The 23140-nt window shown below is 46.7% G+C and overlaps 1 protein-coding gene across 1 annotated transcript in view; it reads right to left on the bottom strand.

The window, feature by feature from the left end:
• Nucleotides 1–23140, bottom strand: part of LOC144818836 (uncharacterized) — a 1999126-nt gene that overhangs the window by 1476477 nt on the left and 499509 nt on the right. The window contains 1 exon segment of the mRNA XM_078676624.1: nt 17112–17252. Coding sequence (XP_078532750.1) covers nt 17112–17252 — 141 coding nt within the window.

The raw sequence follows: 23140 nt of genomic DNA, 5'->3' as shown, positions 1-23140 counted from the left end.
CAGATATATCGTTACTGAAGGTAAGTAACTTGTGCATCAAGGGCCCATTCCTAGATTCGTAAAATATGACTAATTTTAGGAAAGCGGTTTGCTGCCTGTTTTCATGTTTGCTGCACCTGTAGTTTATGCATGTTTTCCACCTCGGTCTTTGCTTTTTCTCACACATGGTGCCGGTTCCTGGCTATTCTTCATACGATCACCATTTTCATGCAACTAAATCAGAGGTCAAGACCCGGAGGCACAGGTTAGAGGCAAAAGGGCAGGGAAAGAGGCACAGAGCACTTATACATGGTCCAAGGGTATCAAGATTATAGGAAACTGAGCTTTTGTTGCAGCACCCCTCCACTTTTTGGCCCCTTTTTAGCTACTGGAGGCTAGTATTCCACTCTTAGACTGCACCAGTGCCTGCTAACCAGACCTCAGAGCCTGTGTTCTTTCCTTAAAACAAGATAATGCCTAATTGTAACACAAGGATTTTAGCATCTAAGTCCATAATAAATGGTACCCCTGGTACCTAGTGCATGGGTATTAAAGATGGTCCCTAAGGGAGGCAGCATATCTTTTGCCACCCTAAGGCATCCATACACAAATTCCACGTAGACTGCCATTGCAGGCTGTGTGACATGGTGCAAACAATGAGCGAAAACATGACATGGTACACACTGTGCCACGCCAAAGTCATTACATTTAATATATGTAAGTCACCCTTACAGCAGGTCTTTGAGCCCTAAGGCAGGGTGCATAATGTTTTATGTGAGAACATATTTACATGAGCAGATCTCCCTACGTGATATCTAGTTCTATTACTAGATATGACAAGAGAGCAGAAAAGCTATCTTAAGGTATGTACTGGGCACTGTTTTAAACGAGTTACCCAGCTACATAATGGTTTCACTGAAGCATATGGTGTTTGGTATCCAACAATACAGAGGGGAGAACTGGGAGAATTTGGATGGCCCACTGCACATTCTCTGACATAATAATTCCCAATGAACAAAAGGTACACTGATTGGGGGAGGCTGAGAGGTCCCCCAAAGCGATAGCTTCTTAGGAGCAAGTGACCTTACCTCCCCCTTAGGTGGATTGCTTCTTAGGAGCAAGAGCCCTCACCCACCCTTAGGTGGAATGCTTCATCATCGGGCGTGCTCCTCCTGATTATGAAGCAAACACAAGGAGATGATGGACAAAGCATTGAAACTTTTCAGACACTTCCCCTCAGTCACAGATCTGGGTTGATTCTTTAGCTCACTTAGCCACCCCAGTTCAGACCCAGCCATATGCAAATCAGTCTTAACCCTGTTGCTTATGGGAATAGTCCAGCCAGAACTGCCAAGCCAGGTCTTCCCTGAACCGGAAACAAACATCCTCAGACCTGTTTCGGGGTAACACCCCCTCATCAGCTAGGCTAGCTTGAATTCAGTGGCAAAGTGAGGAAGGGACGCAGTGAGAAAGTGCCATCTTTCTTGCATTGTATGCCCCCACTTTTTGCTGAATTGATGTACTTTGAGTGCGCCCTGGGCTCCTGTCAATCAGACTGAGAAGTTTGTTATCAAACTTCTCAGCACATTAAATTAACACTGATGCCACGTTGGAATTTAATGTAAAATGCACGACAGGGCAACTTAGAGTTGCCCCCTGAAACTAACCCACAACCCGCGTCCTGACAGAGGCTGCCTAGGCTGCCACCCAGCAGATATGTTGCTGGGCCCGTTGGTAGAAAGCCATCCGCTCTCGTGCCTGCAACAATGCACATCCTGGGGCAAGGTGCTAGGCCTCCTCCCCCAGAATGGGCAGAGGAAGCTTCAAAGGCATGCCCTGCCTTTGTGAGCTTCTCCAGGCCACTTGCTGTACACAGCAACTGGCCCCCACCGGTTCTGACCCCCACTCTGGCAGGGAGACAGGCAGTAAAACTAAAGTGAGGAAAGGGAGTGTGCCAGCCTCTGCCAATCCCTCAGGTGGGGAGGAGAGGTGCAGCACAACTCAGGGCTCTCGCCATCTTGAGGATGGGGAGCCCTATCCAATCTGGGCTAGGCTCCTGCCCCCCTCCCACTGGAGAGTGGCAGGATAGGGGGTGTACTCACCCCAGAAAAGGGACCCATTGGTCCCTATCTTTTCCCTACCTGTAACGCCCCTAAATTTAGAATTATGGGGCACCCTGAACCTTCCTTCCTCAGATCCAGATTCTAAAACTACAAAGAAGAACAAGGAGAAAGACGACCTGCCGTGCAGCTGCTAACAAGAGGACGACACCAACTGACTTGGCCCCAGCCCTACCGGCCTGTCGACCCTCGAACCTGCTCCTGCTAAACCCCGGCATCTCCTGTGGTCTACAACCTCGAAAACCCCGGAAGGCCTGACTGCCTTGCTCATCCAAATACTGGGACTCCCACGAGCAATGGTTCTGCTCAAAGATCTACAACCCCAGCGACCAGCCAGGAACCACGAATCCAGCACACTCCGTACCCGCCAAGCCCGGCCCGTGCCTGAGTGGACAAAGACCACGAGGACGTCCCCCCCGCGAATGACCAAGAATCCAGCACCCAAGGACCTCCCTCAACACTTCTGACGATGCCTGCAACCTCAACTCCAGGGATCCTCCCAACCGTGACCAGCAGAGGGTTTGATTTCCCAACGCCAAAAGACACCCGGCACCCTGCGGCTCCCTGCGCCCAATTCCTGGGAGCCTACCTAACCTACAGCTTCCCAACTTACCTCTCGAAGTGGTGGTCGCACCTGAAGAATCTCCGTCCCGAGCCTGCAGCCTTCCCTGCGCACAATTCCTGGGAGCCTACCTAACCTACAGCTTCCCAACTTACCTCTCGAAGTGGTGGTCGCACCTGAAGAATCTCTGTCCCGAGCCTGCAGCCTTTGTTCATCTTGCAGCTTTCCAATTGAAATCCATAGGACGCCCGAAGGCCCAAAAGTACCCTGCACCCAGCCGCCCCAGTGTAGCTGGGAGTGCAACCTTTGTTCTGTTCAACTTCCCCACTTGCCCTGAGCAAGTGACTAGGAGCCCAGCTCCCACAGCCGCGTGGCCTACCTGCTAGCAGCCACCAACCAAAAGCCCCCTACCTGCCATAGGCTAACATTGGGCCTACTCTCTCTGCACCCGGCTGCCCCTGTGCCGCTGAGGGTGTAACTACTGTACCTACCTGAACCTGGGAGACCCCGGAGGACCTTAACTCTGCCAGTCGAGTACTTACCTGAAAGCCGATCACTTACATTTTCTCCATAGAGTAACGGACTGGTTTTCACTTGGAAATTGTGTTGAGTTTTGAAACTTTGAAATAATCACAAAAAATCATCCGATAAACGGAAATACTCACCTGTTACCAGGAGAGCTCCCAGTGCTGGATCTTGGTGCTCAGCACTGACCCTAAAAAGTAATTACAACTGTGATTTTCCGATAACCTGATTTTCGCCCTTAGGATAACATTGCCTGGTTTTCACCAGAAATTCTTCTAAGTGTCGATTTTTGCAACTTTCAAATATTCCTTAAAAATCGCCCGTTTACTATAAACGATTTCTTTCAACTGTTTACAGGAGATGTACCAGGGCTGAATCCAGGATCCAGCCCGAGCAAGAAAAACATACACAAAGTAATTGATATTGCATTTACTTAAAATTCCCATTGAGCTCAATGTTATTATTGTGTTAGGATTGTGTTGCATATTGCAACAACTGCATCTATTGCATTGAAAAGTCTATTGCTAGTAGAAAGTATTCAACTATAACATCTCATTCTGAGAAAGTATTTTTATACCGACTTGTGGTTCTAAAATAAAACAATACATTTTTATATATTCAGTTCTTGTCTGTGAGACATTTGCTGACTGAGTATGTACAACAAATGCTTTACACTGTCCTCTGATACTGCCTTACTGCTCGGCCAAGCTACCATTTTAGAGAGTAAGGTTATATCCAACTGTAACCTCTGCCAAACCTCTGGGGACTGTGGACTCTGCACACTGTACCTTACTTTGGTGCAGTATATACAGAGCTACTTTCTTACAACGCACATCTGGGCATACCCTGCCAACTTAGGGCAAACAAAGCAAACAAGGAGATGATGGACGGAGCGCTAAAACTTCTCTGACACTCACCCCCAGTCACAGATCTGGGTTGAGTCCATCCTCATTCTTTAGCTCACTTTGTCACCCCAGTTCAGATCCAGCCATATGCAAATCAGTATTGACCCTGTTCCTTATGGGAAAAGTACAGCCAAAACTGCCAAGCAAGGCCTTATCAAACATTACCAATATAGCACACCCTGAATAGTTACAATAAATTCAATCAGAACATATATCCCAAAATAAGAATATATATCAAAACTGTATGTATCCAAATCTAAAACGTCCAAAGGCGAATGTATCCTATTTCAATCCACCGTTGTTTTTCAAAGGACAATCCACCAATCACAAGAGGAAAAAAAAAAAGTTTAGTCGTATATGCCAAATTGTCAGCAATTCTTGATGCCAATTCTTGAAGCCAACACGTGTTTCGTCTGAAAATATGTATTCAGACTTTCTCAAGGCAGTCTAAATAACTGGTCAGTGTTCCACGACGCATCGGATGCTTCTAAATAACGATGATCACATGTAAACCGCACGATCCAATAATCATGTGCAGAACAAACACTTCAGCCCCTTAGTCTAATCTGAGTTGACAGGCGATAATGATATTAAGAGTATAAAGCACGTCAAAGTGACTTGGCGACCCAGTTCCAAAAAAAGTTGCCCCGCGGGGTGCTAAGGAAACACCAATTTTTAAACACACTGATCAGGAAGTGTCAATTGCTAACAAAAGGGACCACACATCAATTCGTCGGTACCCTCAACTAGTACACAAACTCCCCAAAACGGTATCCGAGGATACAATTAACTGGGCAATGGCCCAAGACTCTTCAGTAACAGTACACGGGAGCCAGACCTTGATACGTCGGTTCCCGTTAACACCAAAGCCAGCAGCGTCCTCCATCTTGTGAGCTGCCGCCTCCATGTGCCCCAGATTGCAGTGAGCAGAGTCCAGGAAGTGGCAAGGAGGCAGACTAGTGCTGTCTCTTCCGCAAAAAAAAAGTTTTTTAAAAAACGATTTTCCCTTTGTGATTTCTGTGTTTGCCTGTGGTTGTTAGTTTAAAATTGTAGTTTTAACCTGCCTGTGATTGGATATTTTATCACCTGTTTTGTGTTTTAAACTTGTGTTATTTCCTGCCCATGATTGCTTCCATTTAAAGTGTTGAATTGTGGGATTTGCAGTCCAGACGCTGTAGTTTTTCCCCCTCATTGCTAAGGACTTTGTTTTTCCTCCAAATTTCTCCTTTGCTCTGTGCTAAGACCTGTATGTTAAAACAGTGAACCCCCAGCCACCATTTTGTGTCCACAAGCCAGTGAAAAAAGCCCCCCAGCAACAGGGATATTCTACATCAGAGGGTGTTCTGTGAGCTGTTTAAACTCCGTTTACTAGGGACTGTGCACTTCGTTTTTTGGCCAGGAGAAGGAGTAAAGTTTTATTCAAACAGTATTGTTAGATTTCAAGTAAGTGAGGTATTATAATAATGATGGCACAGACGAGAGGTTTCTGAACATTGCAATGTTCTTGATTCCGTGAATGAACAACACAACACCACATGAGGCCTTTACCTGCAGAATTCCAAATTGTGGATTGAGCCGGTCTGTCTCCGTGGAGATTCTGAACAGGAAAGGCAGCTTCCAACTCCCTGGCCAGCAAACCTTGTCTGAGGTCGCTGGGACCTTATATGGTCTGACATTGTTGGTACATGTGTACACTGATTGGTGGTTGTATCTGATGTTTCTTTTGGATTAGGGTTAGTGTCCTCATTGGTTGCGTATTTGAGTGTTCTGATTGGTTTCTGGGTCTGTGATCCAATCAATGTAGGGTTGGGACTGGGGCTAGGGTTAGGATTTCTATTGGAAGTAGGGACTAGGGTTTCCTGTGTTATTGGTGGTTGGGACTAGGGTGGGACTAGGGCTAGGGTTAGACTTAATTGGAAGTACCGATTAGGGCTTCTGGTGTGATTGGTTGCTGGAAGGTTGTGGGTCTAAGAGTAGGGTTAGGCTTTATTGAAAATAGGAACAAGGGCTTCCTGTGCCATTGGTTGCTTGGACTTGGGGTGGGACTACTGGTAAGGCTAGGGCCTCTATCGGACAGAGATCAGGGTTTTTGAACTGATTGGGTGCTTGGACTAGGGCTAAGATTGGCTGTAAGGTCCCGGTCTCCTATTGATTCTAGAGTTTTAGGGCTAGTGTTGTGATTGGATAGTGTTAGGGCTAGGGTTCCCATTGGCTGACGGGGTCACCGGATTACTAAGGCTATAAAAGGACAGGGTTAGGGCGTCTCAGCCAAGGGCGGAGAAGACAAGGGCAGTTGCCTGTTTGAGCCTGTTCGAGACTGACCAGGGCCAGAAACGCTGCCCAATATACATACCTCCTTTATGCATCTATATACTTTCAAAGTACTTATGGATCTATATATTTATCACTTACTTGTAATTTAGCATTCCAATGCACTTCCCTATTTCTCAGCCTATACTTCGCTCAATATATCCTCTACATCCACTCTCTCATTTAACCCCATACCACTACTATGATCCCCAAAATAACCCTTTCTAGGCTCTCCTACTCTACCCCTCCTTGCATCATCTTATAACTCTTTTACTATACCTATCCCCAAAACAAACCTTTCTAAACTCTTCCCTCTTTTCTACCCCTCCCCAACCCTTTTCAATCCAAATAACGGACTAACATATCCACCACTAAAATTACTTTTATGTTTCACCATACTAATTCAACACTAATCATGATGGGTTACAGAGTAGCGTGCTACTTGCGCTTCAAAACCCCATCAGCTATATAAATTTAAACCTCTTTCCCTTCATTAGCCCGCCACCTACCCTTCTCTACCCAAATAACTGAATAACATATCCACTACTCAAATTACTTCATATTTTACTATACTAATTTTCAACACTAATCCTTTATGAGTTCCGGAGTTGCATGCTGCTCGCCAGAAAAGCGCTTCAACATCCATCAGGGGTAATGAATATGCTACTTACCAGTATGCATCTGTTCTTGGCATGTAGGGCTGCTAACATTCATATCTATTGCATAGATCGCCGCCTAGTGTTGGGTCCGGATGACTGCACATTGTTGTCCTGGAAGAGTCTTCGAAGTATCACGAGATAGGTGGCTCCTCCCCTGGACTACAGTGCGCATGGGCATCGACTCCATCCCCAGATTGTTTTTAGCCATTGTGCAGGAGATGGAGTGAAATAGTGTAGATGATGTCCATGCGAATGATTGAATGCAAGAAAAATCTGCAGCTGCTACGGGCACCGGGGAGGAGGGTGGGCGATATGAATGTTAGCAGCCCTACATGCCAAGAACAGATGCATACTGGTAAGTAGCATATTCAGTTCGAGGCATGTGGGCTGCTAAATTCATATCTATTGCATAGAATACATAGCAGTCCCTCCATTAGCGGCGGCCGCCCGTGCCAGCTGCAGAAGTCTGAAACAGAGTTTTGAGAACAGCCTGTCCTACAGCTGCCTGCTGCTTGGAATGCACATCCACACAGTAATGATTGGTAAACGTGTGTGGTGTTGACCACGTGGCTGCTCTGCAAAGGTCTTCCAAAGGAATGTTCCCCAGGAAAGCCATGGAGGCTCCCTACTTGCGTGTGGAGTGTGCTCTGGGGGGGACCGTTAAAGTACGTTTAGCTTTTTGATAACAAATCTGAATACATTTAACGATCCACCTGGCTATTCCTGCTTTGGAAATTGGGTTGCCTTTGTGCTGGGCTGAGAAGGCAACAAAAAGTTGCTGTGTCATTCTAAATTGTTGTGTTCTGTCAATGTAGTACATTAATGCCCTTTTGACGTTTAACGTATGGAGCATTCTTTCCTCTACTGTTTCTGGGTTCGGAAAGAATGCGGGCAGTTCAATAGTTTGATTGACATGAAACTGTGACACCACCTTTGGAAGAAACTTGGGGTAAGTGAGGAGCACCACCCTGTTTGAATGAATTTGTATAAATGGCTCTTGTATAGTGAGCGCCTGTAGCTCACCAACACGTCGAGAGATGTAATAGCAATGAGAAAAGCCACTTTCCATGTTAAGAACTGAATCTCACATGAATGTAGAGGCTCAAAAGGTGGGCCCATCAGTCTAGTGAGAACCACATTGAGATTCCACACAGGAGCTGGTGGGGTTCTGGGAGGAATGACTCGTTTTAGTCCCTCTAGGAAGGCTTTAATGGCAGGCACTCTGAAAACAGAGAGATGCTGCCTGTTCTGGAGATAAGCCGCTATGGCGGATAAGTGTATCCGAATGGAAGCGTAAGCTAGATTGCATTTGTAAAGATGTAACAAGTAACAGATGATGTTAGGAATGGATGCATCTAGCGGGTTGATGTGATGTTCTGTACAGTAAATGACAAAACGCTTCAATTTTGCAGCATAGCAAGCTCTAGTAGTGGGCTTCCGTGCCTCTCTGATGATGTCCATGCATTCTGGAGGCAAGTTAAGGTAGCCAAACTCTTCAGGAGCCAGATCGCCAGATTGAGCTGTTGCGGATCTGGATGCTGAATGTCGCCATGGTTCTGCGTTAAGAGCCTGGGTGCGAGATGCAGCCGTTGATGCGGTACCACGGAGAGTTCTAGAAACGTGGTGTACCATGGTTGGCGTGCCCACGTTGGAGCAACCAGGATGAGCGTCATCGAGTGTTGCTTTAGCTTTCTTGCCACCAGCGGAATGAGAGGTGCTGGGGGAAAAGCGAACGCAAATCTGCCTGACCAGTTCATCCATATCGCATTGCCCTGCGATTGTGGGTGAGGGAACCTGGCGGCAAAGCTTTGGCATTTTGCGTTTTCCCTTGTGGCAAACAGGTCTATCTCTGGATGACCCCACTGCTGAAAGTACGGGCGGAGTACTGATGGATGTATCTCCCACTCGTGCATTTGGTGGCTGTACCTGCTGAGCAGATCTGCCATCTGATTGTCCGTGCCCGGGAGGTGTTCCGCCATGAGGAAGATGTTCCTCTGAATGGCCCACTTCCACATGCTCTGAGCCAGATGAGACAGCTGTGGAGAGTGCGTACCTCCCTGTTTCTGGATGTAGTACATGGCTGTCATGTTGTCCGTCCGGATCAACACGACTTTGTTGCATACATGTACCTTGAAGGACTTGAGTGCCATGAAGATTGCCATCAACTCTAGATAATTGATGTGCATCTTCTTTTGCTGTGTCGTCCATAGTCCCTGCACCGTGTAGTGGAGCACATGATCTCCCCAACCCTGGAGAGATGCGTCCGACGTCAGGATAATCTGTGGCACAGGCTCCTGGAACGGTCGGCACTTGCAAAGGTTGTGTGGAGTCCACCAATGCAGAGAGCTGTATGCCCGACCGGTCACCAACACTAGGTCTTTCAACTGTCCATGAGCCTGATTCCACTGATGCGCCAAGCATTCTTGGAGTGGACGCATATGCAGTCTCGCGTGCGGGACTATGAAGATGCAGGAGGCCATCATGCCTATCAACTGCATGAACACCCTTGCTGGTAGGGAGTGTTGCGGTCTGAACCTCTGAATGAGCGACTGGATGCTGTCGATCCTCACTGGGTTCGGCTGAGCTGTAGCAGTCAGCGTATTTATTGTCGCGCCCAGATACTGTCGCACATGGGCTGGCTGAAGGTGCGACTTTGGATAGTTTAACGAGAACCCCAGACTGTGAAGGAGGTGAATGGTGTGGGACATGTGTGCGGCGCACTGCTGGGCTGACTTTGCTTGAACAAGCAGTCGTCTAGGTAAGGGTAGACATGTATGTGTTGTCTTCTGAGGTGCGCCGCTACAGTCGCCAGACACTTTGTGAACACTCTGGGGGCAGTGGTCACTCCGAAGGGTAGGACCCTGAACTGGTAATGCCTGTTTTGTATGGTGAACCTGAGGTACTTCTGGTGGGATGGGTGGAGTGGTATGTGAAAATAAGCATCCTTGAGGTCCAAGGTTGCGAGGAAGTCCCCCTGGTTCAACAATGGAAGAACCTGTTGTAGTGTTAACATGTGGAAGTGTTCTGAGAGTATGTACAGGTTGAGATGGCGTAGGTCCAGAATGGGTCTGAGTGAGCCGTCCTTTTTTTGGGATTAAGAAGTACAGGGAATAAACCCGTGCCTTCTTCCTCCACCGGCACGAGCTCTATTGCTCCTTTTTGCAGCATCACTAGAACCTCTTGCTGCAATAAGTGCAAGTGCTCTGCTGACATAGGACGTTGTCTTGGGGGGATGTTGGGTGGAGTGGACGTTAACTCCAAACAATACCCGAACTGGATAAGTTTCCTTACCCACCTGTCCGTGGTGATGGACTTCCAGACTGGCAGGAACCGTTGGAGTCTCCCCCCGACAGGTGTTGGATGGTCGGGGGGCAGTGACAGGGAGTCACTGTTTGTTGGCAGCAGAGGAACGGGAGTTGTTGTTGCCTCTGCCCTTGGCGCTGTTTCCTCTGTAACCTCCTCTACCCTGTTTGGGGTACGAGGCCTGGGCGCCTCCTCTATTTAACTGCGTCTGCTGTGCCAAGTGTCCTCTGGTAACACCTCGTGTACTTGAGCGACGAAAAGTGTTCCCCCTGTACTGCTGAGACTGAAGTGCACCCATGGACTTAGCCGTCTCAGTGTCTTTCTTGATTTTCTCGAGGGTGGTATCAACCTCTGGGCCAAACAGTCTGTCTGGGTTAACGGGCTGGTTGAGGATAGTTGTCTGAATCTCTGGCTTGAACCCTGAGATGCGGAGCCATGCCTGAAGCCTCAACATCACACTAGTGTTTACCGCTCTTGCTGCTGTATCTGCAACATCGAGCGCACATTTAATTGCAGCGTTAGAAATGAGCTTGCCCTCCTGTATCAGCATCTCAGCTCCTTCTTTAAACTCGTCTGGAAGGTGTTGTAATAGCTGCTCTAAGGAGTCATAGTGTGCCCTATCATATCTGGCCAACAGGGCTTGTGTGTTAGATATGCGCCAGATGTTGGCTGCCTGCGCTGCCACCCTTTTGCCCGCTGCCTCCAGCACTTTCGACTCCTTGTCCGGGGGAGGAGCTTCACCCGTCGTCTGCGAATTCGCCCTCTTGCGGGCATTTGAGACCACCAAAGAGTCTAGAGGCTACTGGCCCCGTATATAAGTAGGGTCCCCAGGTGCCGGCCTGTATTTCTTTTCTATTCGTGGGTTTACCACTCTAGCTCTGGTAGGTTCCTTGAAAATGTCTGAGGCATGCTTGAGAACCCCCTTGAGCATTGGAAGTGTCTTCACAGTTTTTTCTGATGCAGAGAAAGTATCAAACAAAAAGTCAACTTCCACAGGGTCGGCATGCATTTCCACCTTATGGTTTGTAGCCGCCCTTTCAATTAAGGCATTAAATGCCGCAGAGTCCTCCGTTGGAGAAGTTTTCACCCCATACACCTGTGGGTCATGAACCACTTGTTGGTCCCCCTGATCACCAGAGTCTATCCATGAGTCCTGCTGCTCATCAGGGAAGTTATACTCCTCATCCTGTTCACCCCCATCTCCATCTGAGCAAGTGGGTGAGGGAGTCGGACTCCTCCTAGGCCGTGTAGGAATGGGTTCAACAAGTTCTGGCGTTTCTGGTCCAGGCCTTTTTTTCTTTAGAGGTATTACATAGGATTCCACAGGCTGGGATGTAATTTTCCTTTTGTAGAGCGTTAATTTACCCGTGTCGGCGTCGATAAAATGCTCCGACTGCTCTTCAAGTAAGGGTTGTTGACGAAGACCTCCACTCAGTTGAGTCTGCCTCAACCCCTCAGAGTCCTCGGGCACCGTACGAGGTGCAAAAGCCTTTGGCGCCACCTTCGGCAGTAGAGTATAGAGGATCGGCATTGAAGTCTTCTTCGGAGGAACACTCGCCTTTGGTACCGAGGGTGTGTTCGGCTCCGACGCCTTGTCTTTTATCCGTTTCAGGGAGTCCGAGATCTGCTTCGTAAAAGAAGCGGATGGCTTTGTCGATCCGACAGATGACCTCGGTCCACCCACAGGGGAAGATCCGAGCGTTGACGATTTTTCTTTGGGCGCCGGAGGCGCGGGCGCACCCTCGACAGCTGCGCTCCGGTCCCCTGTTCCGACCTTAGGCGCCGACGCCGCAGGCTTTGGATCGGCAGTTTTTACTTTTGGCGTCGGTGCTCCAGACGTAGTGCCGGCGCCCTCCGCTGACTTTGCCTCGACCGGCCGTTTGGCCGTTGGCGCGGTAGTCTTGGCTGAAGGTGTGTCGACAGTCTTCTTTGACTCGACCACTTTCCTCGACACTTGCTAGACGACCTTCTTCGAGCTTGCCTCCTTGACCCCTTTCGGTACCTTTGCCTGTTCGACAGCCGTTTTCGGCTTCGAGGCCTCCGAAGACGACGGTTTCGATGCTGTCTCGGACGTCTTCGGTTTCGATGGTGTGTCGGCCATCTTTGGTGTCTTCGATTCCGATGTTTTTAGTTTCGGTTTAGATTTGGGTAATGGAGGCTCCGTAGGTATGTCCATAGCCGGGCCAGGAGGCGGGGCCGAGGACTGAGGAGTAGGGTCGTGGGTAAGGCCGTGTGGCGATCCTGTGACCTGAGCCTTAGTAATTGTACGTACGGGGCATAGCTCTTCCTCCGAGCTATCTTCCGCGGCCCCATAAACTTCCTCGTCGTCCCCTACCTCCTCGACGTGTTCGTCCAGGTCCAGGCCCTCAACGGGTTCCCCGTAGTCGGCCTCGACCTCCGCCGATGTAGGTGAGATCTGCAGGTGAAGCTCTTGCTCGTCTGCTTCGGGGTCTTTGAAGATGTTTACAGGTGCCGGAGCTGATCGCTGGGCCTCGAGGCGCGCCACGCGCCGAATCTGGAGCGTCTTCTTCGACCTGAATTTCGAACAGGCCATACAGTTGGCCTCGTTGTGGTCCGGCGACAGGCACTTGTTACATACAGGATGCACGTCAATGTGTGGGTATTTCGAACCGCACACGGGGCAGAACTTGAACGGACTTCGTTCCATTGTAGCGTCGTCGGGGTCTTGTTGCGTCGACAGGGCCTCGATGACCGAAGAGTCACCGGACTCCTCAGTTATCCGACTCGAAGAGTTGGAGCACACACGAGACCGAACGCGAATACCGACGAAGTAAAGAAAGCCTTTTGGCCTTAGAGAAGTTGTTTTATCGATTCCGAACAGGAGACGTCGAAATCACATCCGAACCCAATGGCGGAAAAAAACAATCTGGGGATGGAGTCGATGCCCATGCGCACTGTAGTCCAGGGGAGGAGCCACCTATCTCGTGATACTTCGAAGACTCTTCCAGGACAACAATGTGCAATCATCCGGACCCAACACTAGGCGGCGATCTATGCAATAGATATGAATTTAGCAGCCCACATGCCTCGAACCAAGTGCTATATGAATGCAAACCTTTCTTCCCCTTTTATCCCTCCACTATCCTTCTCACTCCAAATAACTGACCAATATCCACCACTGAAATTACTTTCATATTTCACCATATTAATTCACCACTAATCATTTGTGGGCTTCCTGAATAGCATGTTTCAACACCCCATGAGGGGTAACATGCGCTATATCAATACAAACCTTTATTCCTCCTCTATCCTTCTGCTATCATTCCAAATCCAAATAACTGACTAACCTATCCACCACTTAAAATGTACCTGCATTTTTCACTATACTAATTCAACACTAATCCCCTATGGGTCCCGGTGTAGCGTGCTACCCGCCGAAAAAGCGATTCGACGCCTCGTCAGGAGTAGTAAGCCCTATATAAATGCAATTACAATACAAAACAATATATCTTTTTTTTTATTTTATGTATACTCTGGGGTCTTTGCACATGGGCAGGAATATTCAGTGTTATGACTATTGATGAGGAACTAGCTTAAATATGACCAATATTGTTAGGACTCTGATTAGATTTGTCATGGGCACCTCGTTGGTGAGTTCATGAAGCCCTCACCCACCAACCTGGTTGGTGGCGTGCTTCATCATCGGGCCCACCCAGTGACACCTAATGTGTCCCGGGTGTGCTGCGACGCCTGATTACAGCGGAGCTGGTATTTTTACTGAGAGTGCAGTGTGAGGTGTAAAATGAAGTGTGAGTTAAAACGGCTTGGCGAGGGTCCCAGTACCAGAGGGTAAATTAAATTGTAATAACTGGGCCCCCGTCAGCGGTTAAAATAAGGCTTGGGGATGTTTAAGGGAGGCGAGTTACTACCTCCTACATCCATCAGTTGGTTGACATGTTTCAGCCAGTGCCTTAAACTAAATCTGGCTTTCCTCAGGAACTTTTTAAAATAGTGTAGTGCAGGTTAAAAAGGAGTGTAATCCAGGCTATGTGTTACACTCACTAAGGTGTTTCTCTAAGTGTGAGAGGGGGGATTCCCTTCTCATATATGCGCTTAGATTTTGCAGCCAATGCTTCCAGGAGTGAAGCGGTAAGGGGTTGACCAGCTTTTCTGGTCAGAGCCTTTCTTGTACCTGTTGCACCGTCCTCCGGTAGTACGCATATATGAGAAGGGAATCCCCCCTCTCACACTTAGAGAAACACCTTAGTGAGTGTAACACATAGCCTGGATTACACTCCTTTTTAACCTGCACTACACTCTATTTTAAAAAGGTCCGCTGACGGGGGCCCAGTTATTAAAATTTAATTTACCCTCAGGTACTGGGACCCTCGCCAAGCCGTTTTAACTCACTTCATTTTACACCTCACACTGCACGCTCAGTAAAAATACCAGCTCCGCTGTAATCAGGCGTCGCAGCACACCCGGGACACATTAGGTGTCACTGGGTGGGCCCGATTATGAAGCATGCCACCAACCAGGTTGGTGGGTGAGGGCTTCATGAACTCACCAACGAGGTGCCCATGACAAATCTAATCAGAGTCATAACAATATTGGTCATATTTAAGCTCTTTTGATAACACATATAAACTACGGGGACTCGGACTAGCTTTCTAGTCCCTCTCTCTCTCTTGATACGCGCATATTGATGAGGAACCCCTGGAAGGGAAGCATGCGTTAGTGGTTTTGGATTTTCCCTGGGTGATGTCCACTCTCCCAGCTGGGAAGGCGGGTGCTGCAATGCTAACCAGGCCCCTCAAAGGGGGCTCTTTGTCAGAGATGTTTTCTGGCACTGTGGTGTGGCTGGGAGTCTCCAGTCAATAACCATACGCCCTCTAGAGTTCTCTAAGCATGCATGAAGATTGGAGTGGTCGATAAACAGTACAAAGACCTACAGCAAAGACCCTCATTGGAGGGGTGCATTGAGCATTGCAGCGCCCACCCAACAAGAAAAAGGATTGTGCATCCTGAAAGGGGTGCTTTATGACCAGTGAGAAACTCTTAGAATCTTAGTGCAGCTGTTGAAGCTTCCCATGTTTATCGGAAGTGCACACTTGATTTATATGATATCAAAAGGTTACCCAAGCCTTACTCTTATATTTCTCTTATAGCGCCATCTCCTTCCAGAGATGTGCCCAGGCCCCTTTCCAGTGACCTCTCTGAATTAACGAGCACCATTTGACGTGTGTGTCCCACCTAACTCAGAGGAATGCAGCAATCGACAAATCTGTCTGGGGGATTCCTCTACCAACTCATGCTTCCACAGTCAGCCCCGTGTCTCCCAACATGGCATCCAGAATCTTTCATGTATTGTACCATTAACAGGCACATATATACCCAGCACATGCAAACAGTCAAGTACTGCACAGCACTACAAACTCACCTGATATATTCCAAGGGTGAGTTAGGCACACAGCAGCTGAATTTTACATGTGTTAGCCTGTAGGCCTCACTCTAGTGACCGGTAAAAAGGCCTGTTCACTTCTACTGATCCCGCCACAGTATACTCCCACCACCGCATTCGTGCTTCTTAATTCCTGGCAAAGGCAGTACCCTTTCCCCACCATGGTGGTAGCACTTTGGGTACCCCTCCTTGTCAAACTAGACTGCAATCTGTTAGACAGGCTTATGTCATAGTGCACACCCATGATCCATGTTTGCCCAAGATAACAAACATCAGCATTAGGGATCCAGACATCGTTGCAACAGGGACACACTAGGCAATGGTAAATGTCTTACCATGTGAGGGACATTTCTGTCCCAACACCTACATATGCCACCTGGCGTGCTCGACCAGCACGATGCAGTATGCCTACAGTCGTAGCAGCCTCGGAGTATATGTCACTGAAATCCATGACCGAGGTTCAGATCAGATCATAGCCTGAATATCCTGGACTTTCTTCCCCAGGGGAAAGTAATGAAACCAAACAGTGTTCAGAATGGCTGTGATGAAAGGGGGCATCTGAGAAGGAGGCCGATGTGACTTCAGCAAGTTAACAGTAAGCCCCAAACATGACAGGAGGTTTGGTGTAGTCAGGAGATGGCTTACTAGTGCCTCGGGTAAGCCGGCCTTCAATAGCCAGTCGTCAAGGTAAGGAAAGACTGGCAGCACTGATGTCCAACGATGTGTTGCCATCACTTTCTTGAACACCTAAGGAGCACTGGTGAGACCAAATGGGAGCACAGTAAACTGAAAATGCTCCTATTCCACCACAAACCACAGGTACTGCCGATGGGCCTGCAGGACAACTATATGGAAATAGGCCTCCTGCAGGTCCCAAGCTATGATCCAGTCTTGAGGGCAGACAAGACCTGGGCCAATGTGAGCATTTTAAATTATTCCTTTCAGAGGAAGGTGTTCATGGGGGAATAGGTCTTACATAGGCCAAAGGCCTCCACCCTTCTTGGGCACCAGAAACTAGAGGGCATAACCACCATGTTCTACTTCTGGCGTGGACACCCCCTCGATAGCCGCCTTTGCCAAAAGGGATTGCACTTACTGCAGCAAAACTGAAAGAAGGCCCTCCATCAGTTGTTTGCAGAGGGGAGGCAAGGACAGTGGAAGGTGCTGGGGTGACAAAAGGAAGGGTAGTTCTCTTTATAAACAATATCATTGGAATGTCACTACAAGACGGTACTACAACAACAATTGTTAAGGAAAAGTGTTTTTAACTTTATTCTCAGCCTTGCAAAAAGCTCTACAAGAAAATTACAATGGTTTAAGACTTACCATGGAGATAGAAAGATCTATATTTTGGACTTTCTTCTGCAGATTTTCAACAAGCTTTTCCAACTCTGCAATTCGATTTTCCTGCTCTTTCAGTAGTTTTGCCTTTGCTCTCAATTCGTTTGACTTTGCGTCCAGATCAAGCTAAGAATTAAGAAATGTAGGTCAGGTCATTTTGTCTTTCAGTTTTATAGAAATACAGTCAAGCCAAAAGAGAAATACATTATACAAAACTATTCACTAATTGTTCGTTTTATTTTTCAAATCTAGAATTTAGAGATGATCTTGTGACTGAAATACAACCATGTACATCTGTCAAACACAGGACTGTTAAAAACTGATATGCTTTTTAGTGTCTTCTAGCATCAGCTGATGAGGTCCTAAAGAACCACATACGTAATGCAAATCCATGATTGAGAAACTTCGAGTTCTTCTGCATTAACTTACACTTGGTGCAAGCCATGCATCAATATTGTAACTTAACAAAAAGCTTGGGATTCTAAATTGAGAAATATTAAAGACCATTTGCAGACAGAAATCAGGACTAACCAATAGATCTTTACAAGGTACTTTTGGTTACATACAGTAATCACTGTTGCCTTTCTTTTAAAAACATCCCTTAAAAGTGTCTTTGTACAGAGCTTCATGAGATGAGGAGAAGCACATGATTTTTTACAATATTTATATTCAATTTAAGTTTTTTTTTCTAGAAGATTATAAACATGTTGCACCTTTGCAGACATAAATGGTCAAAAGCATGAGTGAAAAGCACTCGATTTGATCAGTAAGCAAACATTCCATGAGGGTACCTCCACTGGTGAAGTCTAGTGTCATAGAAAAATAGATTGCTTTAGTGGTGGGCTGGTATTAATTAGTCACACAAGCACTGAGGACTTGTTATAAAGTGGCTTGAAATTTCTCCAGTCATATTCATGGCTCGTCTAAATATAAGCAGCTACATTAACAGTATTGAAGGGGTAGAAGAGAAATGAACAGAAATACAGGGTATGGTTGTAGAGGCCTTAGAGCTATATACATGGCAAGCCCTTTAAACAGCAAGAACCAAACCATCATGGTCCTGAATATTATAGTATTATAGCAATCAATACAAGCAGTCAAACTAATAGGTCTGTTCAAATGCCTACTAGTGGCTGGGGAAGTTGCAGAAAAAAAGAACAAGTTACATGCCTTTGGGTCATGCCCTCTCTGGTAAACAACAGCAGATTCCTCACCTCTAAAATATCCCCAGGTGTTAAACAGGACAGAGTTCTTCCACCAATACCTGTGCCACAGAAATGGAGCAGAGTGACAAAAAAGCACTACCCATGTGCAGACGGCAGTTTGTGTCCTTTTTCACACCTTCACATGCTGAGTGTAGAACATACTGGCCAAGACCGTGAGCATATTCTTCACCTGGTCCATATTTGGAAGTAAAGGGAGCACTAAACAGAACAGGGAGGTGGGAGGATAGTGAAGGATCTGTGTTCAGAGAGTCACCAAAGGTAAGCAACTTGTTCTTCTGATGGCTACTTCTAACAGCAGATTCCTTATGTTTAGAATGGATACCGAAAAGGTACATCCCAAAGGTGGAGGACATGAGGGGAGTCGACTCAAAACAAAAAAAAGTCCTGCAGAACTGAGCTGATGACTACAACTTGCCAGACCTGGCTATCAAAGCAGTAGGGTTTCATAAAATGATGCACTTATGCCCATGTCGCAGCCTGGCAGATATCCAGAAAACGCATTGCTTGCACCTATACTATCGCAGAGGCTTGGGCCAGATGGAATGAGCCAGAGGCCTCAGTGCACTGCTTCTTGGCCAGTGTGCAGCAGATCCTGATACAGAGGACTACCCATAGGGACACATTTTGCACAGCCTTCCCTTTCTTTGCCCCAGAAAAACTCAAAGAGCTGATCATCCGCACAATGTTTTTTTGCAGGGGTGGTGTAAAAGCTCAGAGAACTCTTAGAATGAAGTCCATGTGGGACAAGAAAAAGCACTGGCATACTAATTAATAAACTGGTAACGTGCAATCAAGTCAGCCATCGGTAGGAAGGCTATCCTGGTCATCAGCACCAGTTTGTACAGAAAGTACTGCTTGTAGTTTACAAAAACGATGTACTGATAAGCAAAATGAAGAAGACTGCTTTTTAGGCTCAAGTGTCAAAATAAAAGTCATGCATCAGCTCAGAAGGTGTGCGCGATCAATATAGAGACCACGTTTAGATCCCACTAAGGCATAAAACGTTTTTGGGAGGTGGAATGGATGTGGGGTTTGGGGTGAGTAACATCTCAATCAAACCTTTTATAAAACGCACCACAAATAGTGACTTAAAGGTGGTTGGTCAAGCAAACACCTAAATGGCAAAAGGGTAAATAGTCTTGAGAGGGCTAACAGAACAAGAAAAAAGAGAACATCAAAGTTATGCATTGTAATTATTAATTATTTTACCAGTGTCCCCACTTACATCGGCTTCTTGGAAGGACATCTGGCTAAAAGAATGACATCCACCTCGGCTGGCAGGTCAGATGCATTCAGGTGCAACTACTCAATCCCCATGTATACGATTAAGCTGTAGAGATTCATGTAGTACGATGGTCTGCTGCTGAGACAGTAGATCTCGCCAAATTGGAAGCTAGGAGGACAGACTCTCGCTCAGCTCTATATATCGCAGTCTCCAGGGCCATCCCGTAGCGATACGCATGACTTAAGCCTGGTCTGTCTTGACCTACCTCAACCAAGGTAAAATGAATAGGAGTCCATCCTTTCATTCCACCATGTGTCTCCCAACCAGTGCATGAGTGGAAAAAGTATCACGCACAATTGTTGATACTGCCCATTCAATGGTGGCAAAAAGATCTAGTCAGGGTGTGTCCCATTCATCAAACAAATCCTATGTCACTTCAAGACAAATATGTAACTCAAATCTGCACGGTGCCTGCTCAGTTTCTCCATTCTGGCATTCAGGGACGCTCAGCTAAGTGGTGTTACTACCAAGGAAAATGCCCTGCTGGTCCAGCCACCCCACAGTAGCGCCTCCCTGAACAGGATCCAGGACTACATTCCGTTCTGTTTGTTACAGTACTCATGGCGCGTGTGTTGTCCGTGAGGACTTTCCCCAACCAGCATTGATGGTTTTTAGCTTCAGATGGTTTGCCCAAAGCTCCTAAAAATGAATATGGAGCCAGCACCTACAAGGTGTAAGATGCAGAGACACCTGAGCTCCACTGCAGCAAGATGGCCACCCTCTAACCCCTCCCCATACAGCAGCCTAGTGTGATTCAAAGGCCACCTGCATGGCCTACATCTGCAACTTCGCACTCGTGTATAAGAGACACAAAGCCAGGAGGCCAAGAAGACTCCGTCAAGCTCACCCAGTACCGATACCGAAACATCGGGATCATAAACTGAAAGTCCCAGGCTCACTGCACTGGAGGAAAGGAATTGAACGTCATTGAATCAAGGATTTCCCCTGATGAAGGACTTTGAGTCAGTGACTTTGGCTCATTGATTGCTACTACCAATTCTTTAAGGAGTTCAGCGGTCATCTGTGGTTGGTATATGACTGATTACGGGGAGCTCACCTTTAGCAGCCTGCCAAAGAGGTATGGGAACTCCATTTCTCAGGGCCTCTCTGACTCCACAGAAGGATGACTACCACTGTAATCACTTTCGTGAACATTAGAGGGGCCAAAATAAGGCCAAATAAAGTGGAATGACTTTAAAATGTTCCTGGCCTACCTTGAACTACAGTTAACACTTGCACAACTGCAGGACGAGAATATGGAAATTTGCATTCTGTAAGTCCAGAGCTGACAGAATTTGAGCTTAAGTAAGCATATTGAACCGATCCTTCCTCAGAAAATCAGTCACTCACCAATGATTTAAAACAATCATAAAAGTGCAGAATTTATAAATGTTTGAGGAGAATAAAAGTTAAGCTAATGAGGCAAATACAATTCTAGAACAGTGTAGTATGGATTTTTTCAAACGGGCAGTAGCAAAACCAACGTCAATGTCCTTCAGAGAAAATTAAGACAGGTCTACATAATCTAACATTGTGAGCCTTCACAATGGGTAAAAAATATATCTTAAAATAGTAAGCCTAGAGGCATTCAATGCCTGGAGGCCCGAAACAGGCTGTATTCCTCAGTTTTCATTCAGAACAAGAAAGTAACGCAAATAAGCTTTCTTACACCCTCGCCCTTGGACAACTACTGTCAATTTCCTGCATCAGGACAGCTGAATGTTTCTCCTAGAGCTACTACACCAGTGCAGGAGGAATGTAGGTGGTGGTGGGAAAAAAGGGCAGGGCATAGCCTCTTTCATGAATCTTTAGGCGACCCACTTGTCCAACGTGATGAATCTCCAGCCATTCAGGTAGTGCCGTATTCAGTCTCCTGCCAGCCAGCAATGAATCTTGACAGGCAAACTAAGGCAGTTTTACCAGCACTTCAGCAGGGCAGGAAAAGTTGGAAGACTGCTGCCGCAGCTCATTTGAAAGTTGTCTAAGGGTGCTGCGTCTTAAATGGACTGGATCGCCAGCTGCAGTTAGGGTTGAGAGGACTAGCATTCGTCTGTCAGCTAGCTGCCTGAAACAGGCTCTGAATTTTCTATATTGCTGCGATCATCATTTTGCTGCGGCACGACTTTTTGGATCGTTGCAGCATCAATTCATCTTTTTCCAAATGTCTAGAGCAATTTTAGGACATATCCATAAGGAATGCCTTCAGGACCCCAGAAAACCTGGTTGACCGCATCAAAGTGTGCCTTCTGGTGCCAGTAGGTGTGCTGATGCCATCTGTATGGTCCAGGTCAAACCAAAGAACCTACTTGCAGTTGCATCCTGACTATCACGTGCTGTTTGAGTCAAAGAAGCTCTGGGGTCCTCCATGACAGTCAAGAGGTCACAAGCCAGATCATTATACATGGGTGAACCTTTGCATCGTGTGAACTCTCTGAAGACCAAATTATAAGGCAAAACGTTTATGGCCTAAAGCATCAGACCTTGCTTTCCAAAGAAGCAGAACGGAAGGTGTTTAGTTTAGATTCAGCTGAGAATGCCAAACAACTATGTTTTGTAGTGTTGTGTGAGCAAAGAGAAAAAGATAAGTGAGTTGGTATGTGCTTAGGGTTTGTTTCCCCCGCACAGATTCTTGCATGCCACACTTCGAGTCCACATTAAAAAAGTAGAGTTACTTTCACAAAATATGTATTTAATAGATTCAATTATTGCTGGTTAGTGTCAACTTTTTTTCTTTTAATAGCACCATTGAAGTGTGCATTGCTCCACAGAAACGTGATACTCTGGAATAGGAAACTCAGTTTAGCAATACATGAAGACTCAGAATGGGGATGGTCTCTGAAGAGTCAACCATCAACCCTCTTATTAAGTATCATTTATATTTTCTTGTACATAGATAAGAAGGATCTTTTTGTGGTGTTACTCTAAAGAATTCCTTCCAGAAGAAAAAAAACTGTTCTCCTGTTTTTCCCTTTCAGAGAGGAAAGCATCAGTTTAGCCTCCTCCTTACAGTGGTTCTTGGAGCACATTTATTACCATAAGATACTGCATGACTTAATCAAGCACCATAGGTAATCCACATATTGATTTCACTGACATTTGTTTGTGGCAGTTAGAGCAGAGTTTAAAATACTTTTTTATGGGGGCGTCTGCCACTAGACGACAGCCATTGGTCAATGTTGAAGAAGGTTTGAAGAAAACCTCTAGTGCTTGCACCAGAGGTTTCCATTTTTCAAGATCCTGGGTGAAAGCGAACTGGAATCGCTTGTAACCTGCACCCTTCTCCGCCCATCTGCGTGCCGTGAGGAGCCCTTTTTAACCATTGTTTCCAACCACGAAAAAGTTAACTTTTTTCTCTGTCGACTTCAGGGTAATCCACAAACCCTAGGTACCTTTAGAATGCCCATAATTTTGTTGGAAAAGGACACGAATTTGAGGTGCATCAAAAAGGGGCGAGCACTAGAGTGAAAAGGCTTCAGCAGTTAATGGACTAAGTCTGGATATTT

The sequence above is a fragment of the Lissotriton helveticus genome, chromosome 2_1, assembly GCF_964261635.1.
Source record: "Lissotriton helveticus chromosome 2_1, aLisHel1.1, whole genome shotgun sequence".
Lineage (NCBI taxonomy): Eukaryota > Metazoa > Chordata > Amphibia > Caudata > Salamandridae > Lissotriton > Lissotriton helveticus.
This window is presented reverse-complemented; position numbering and strand designations above follow the sequence as displayed.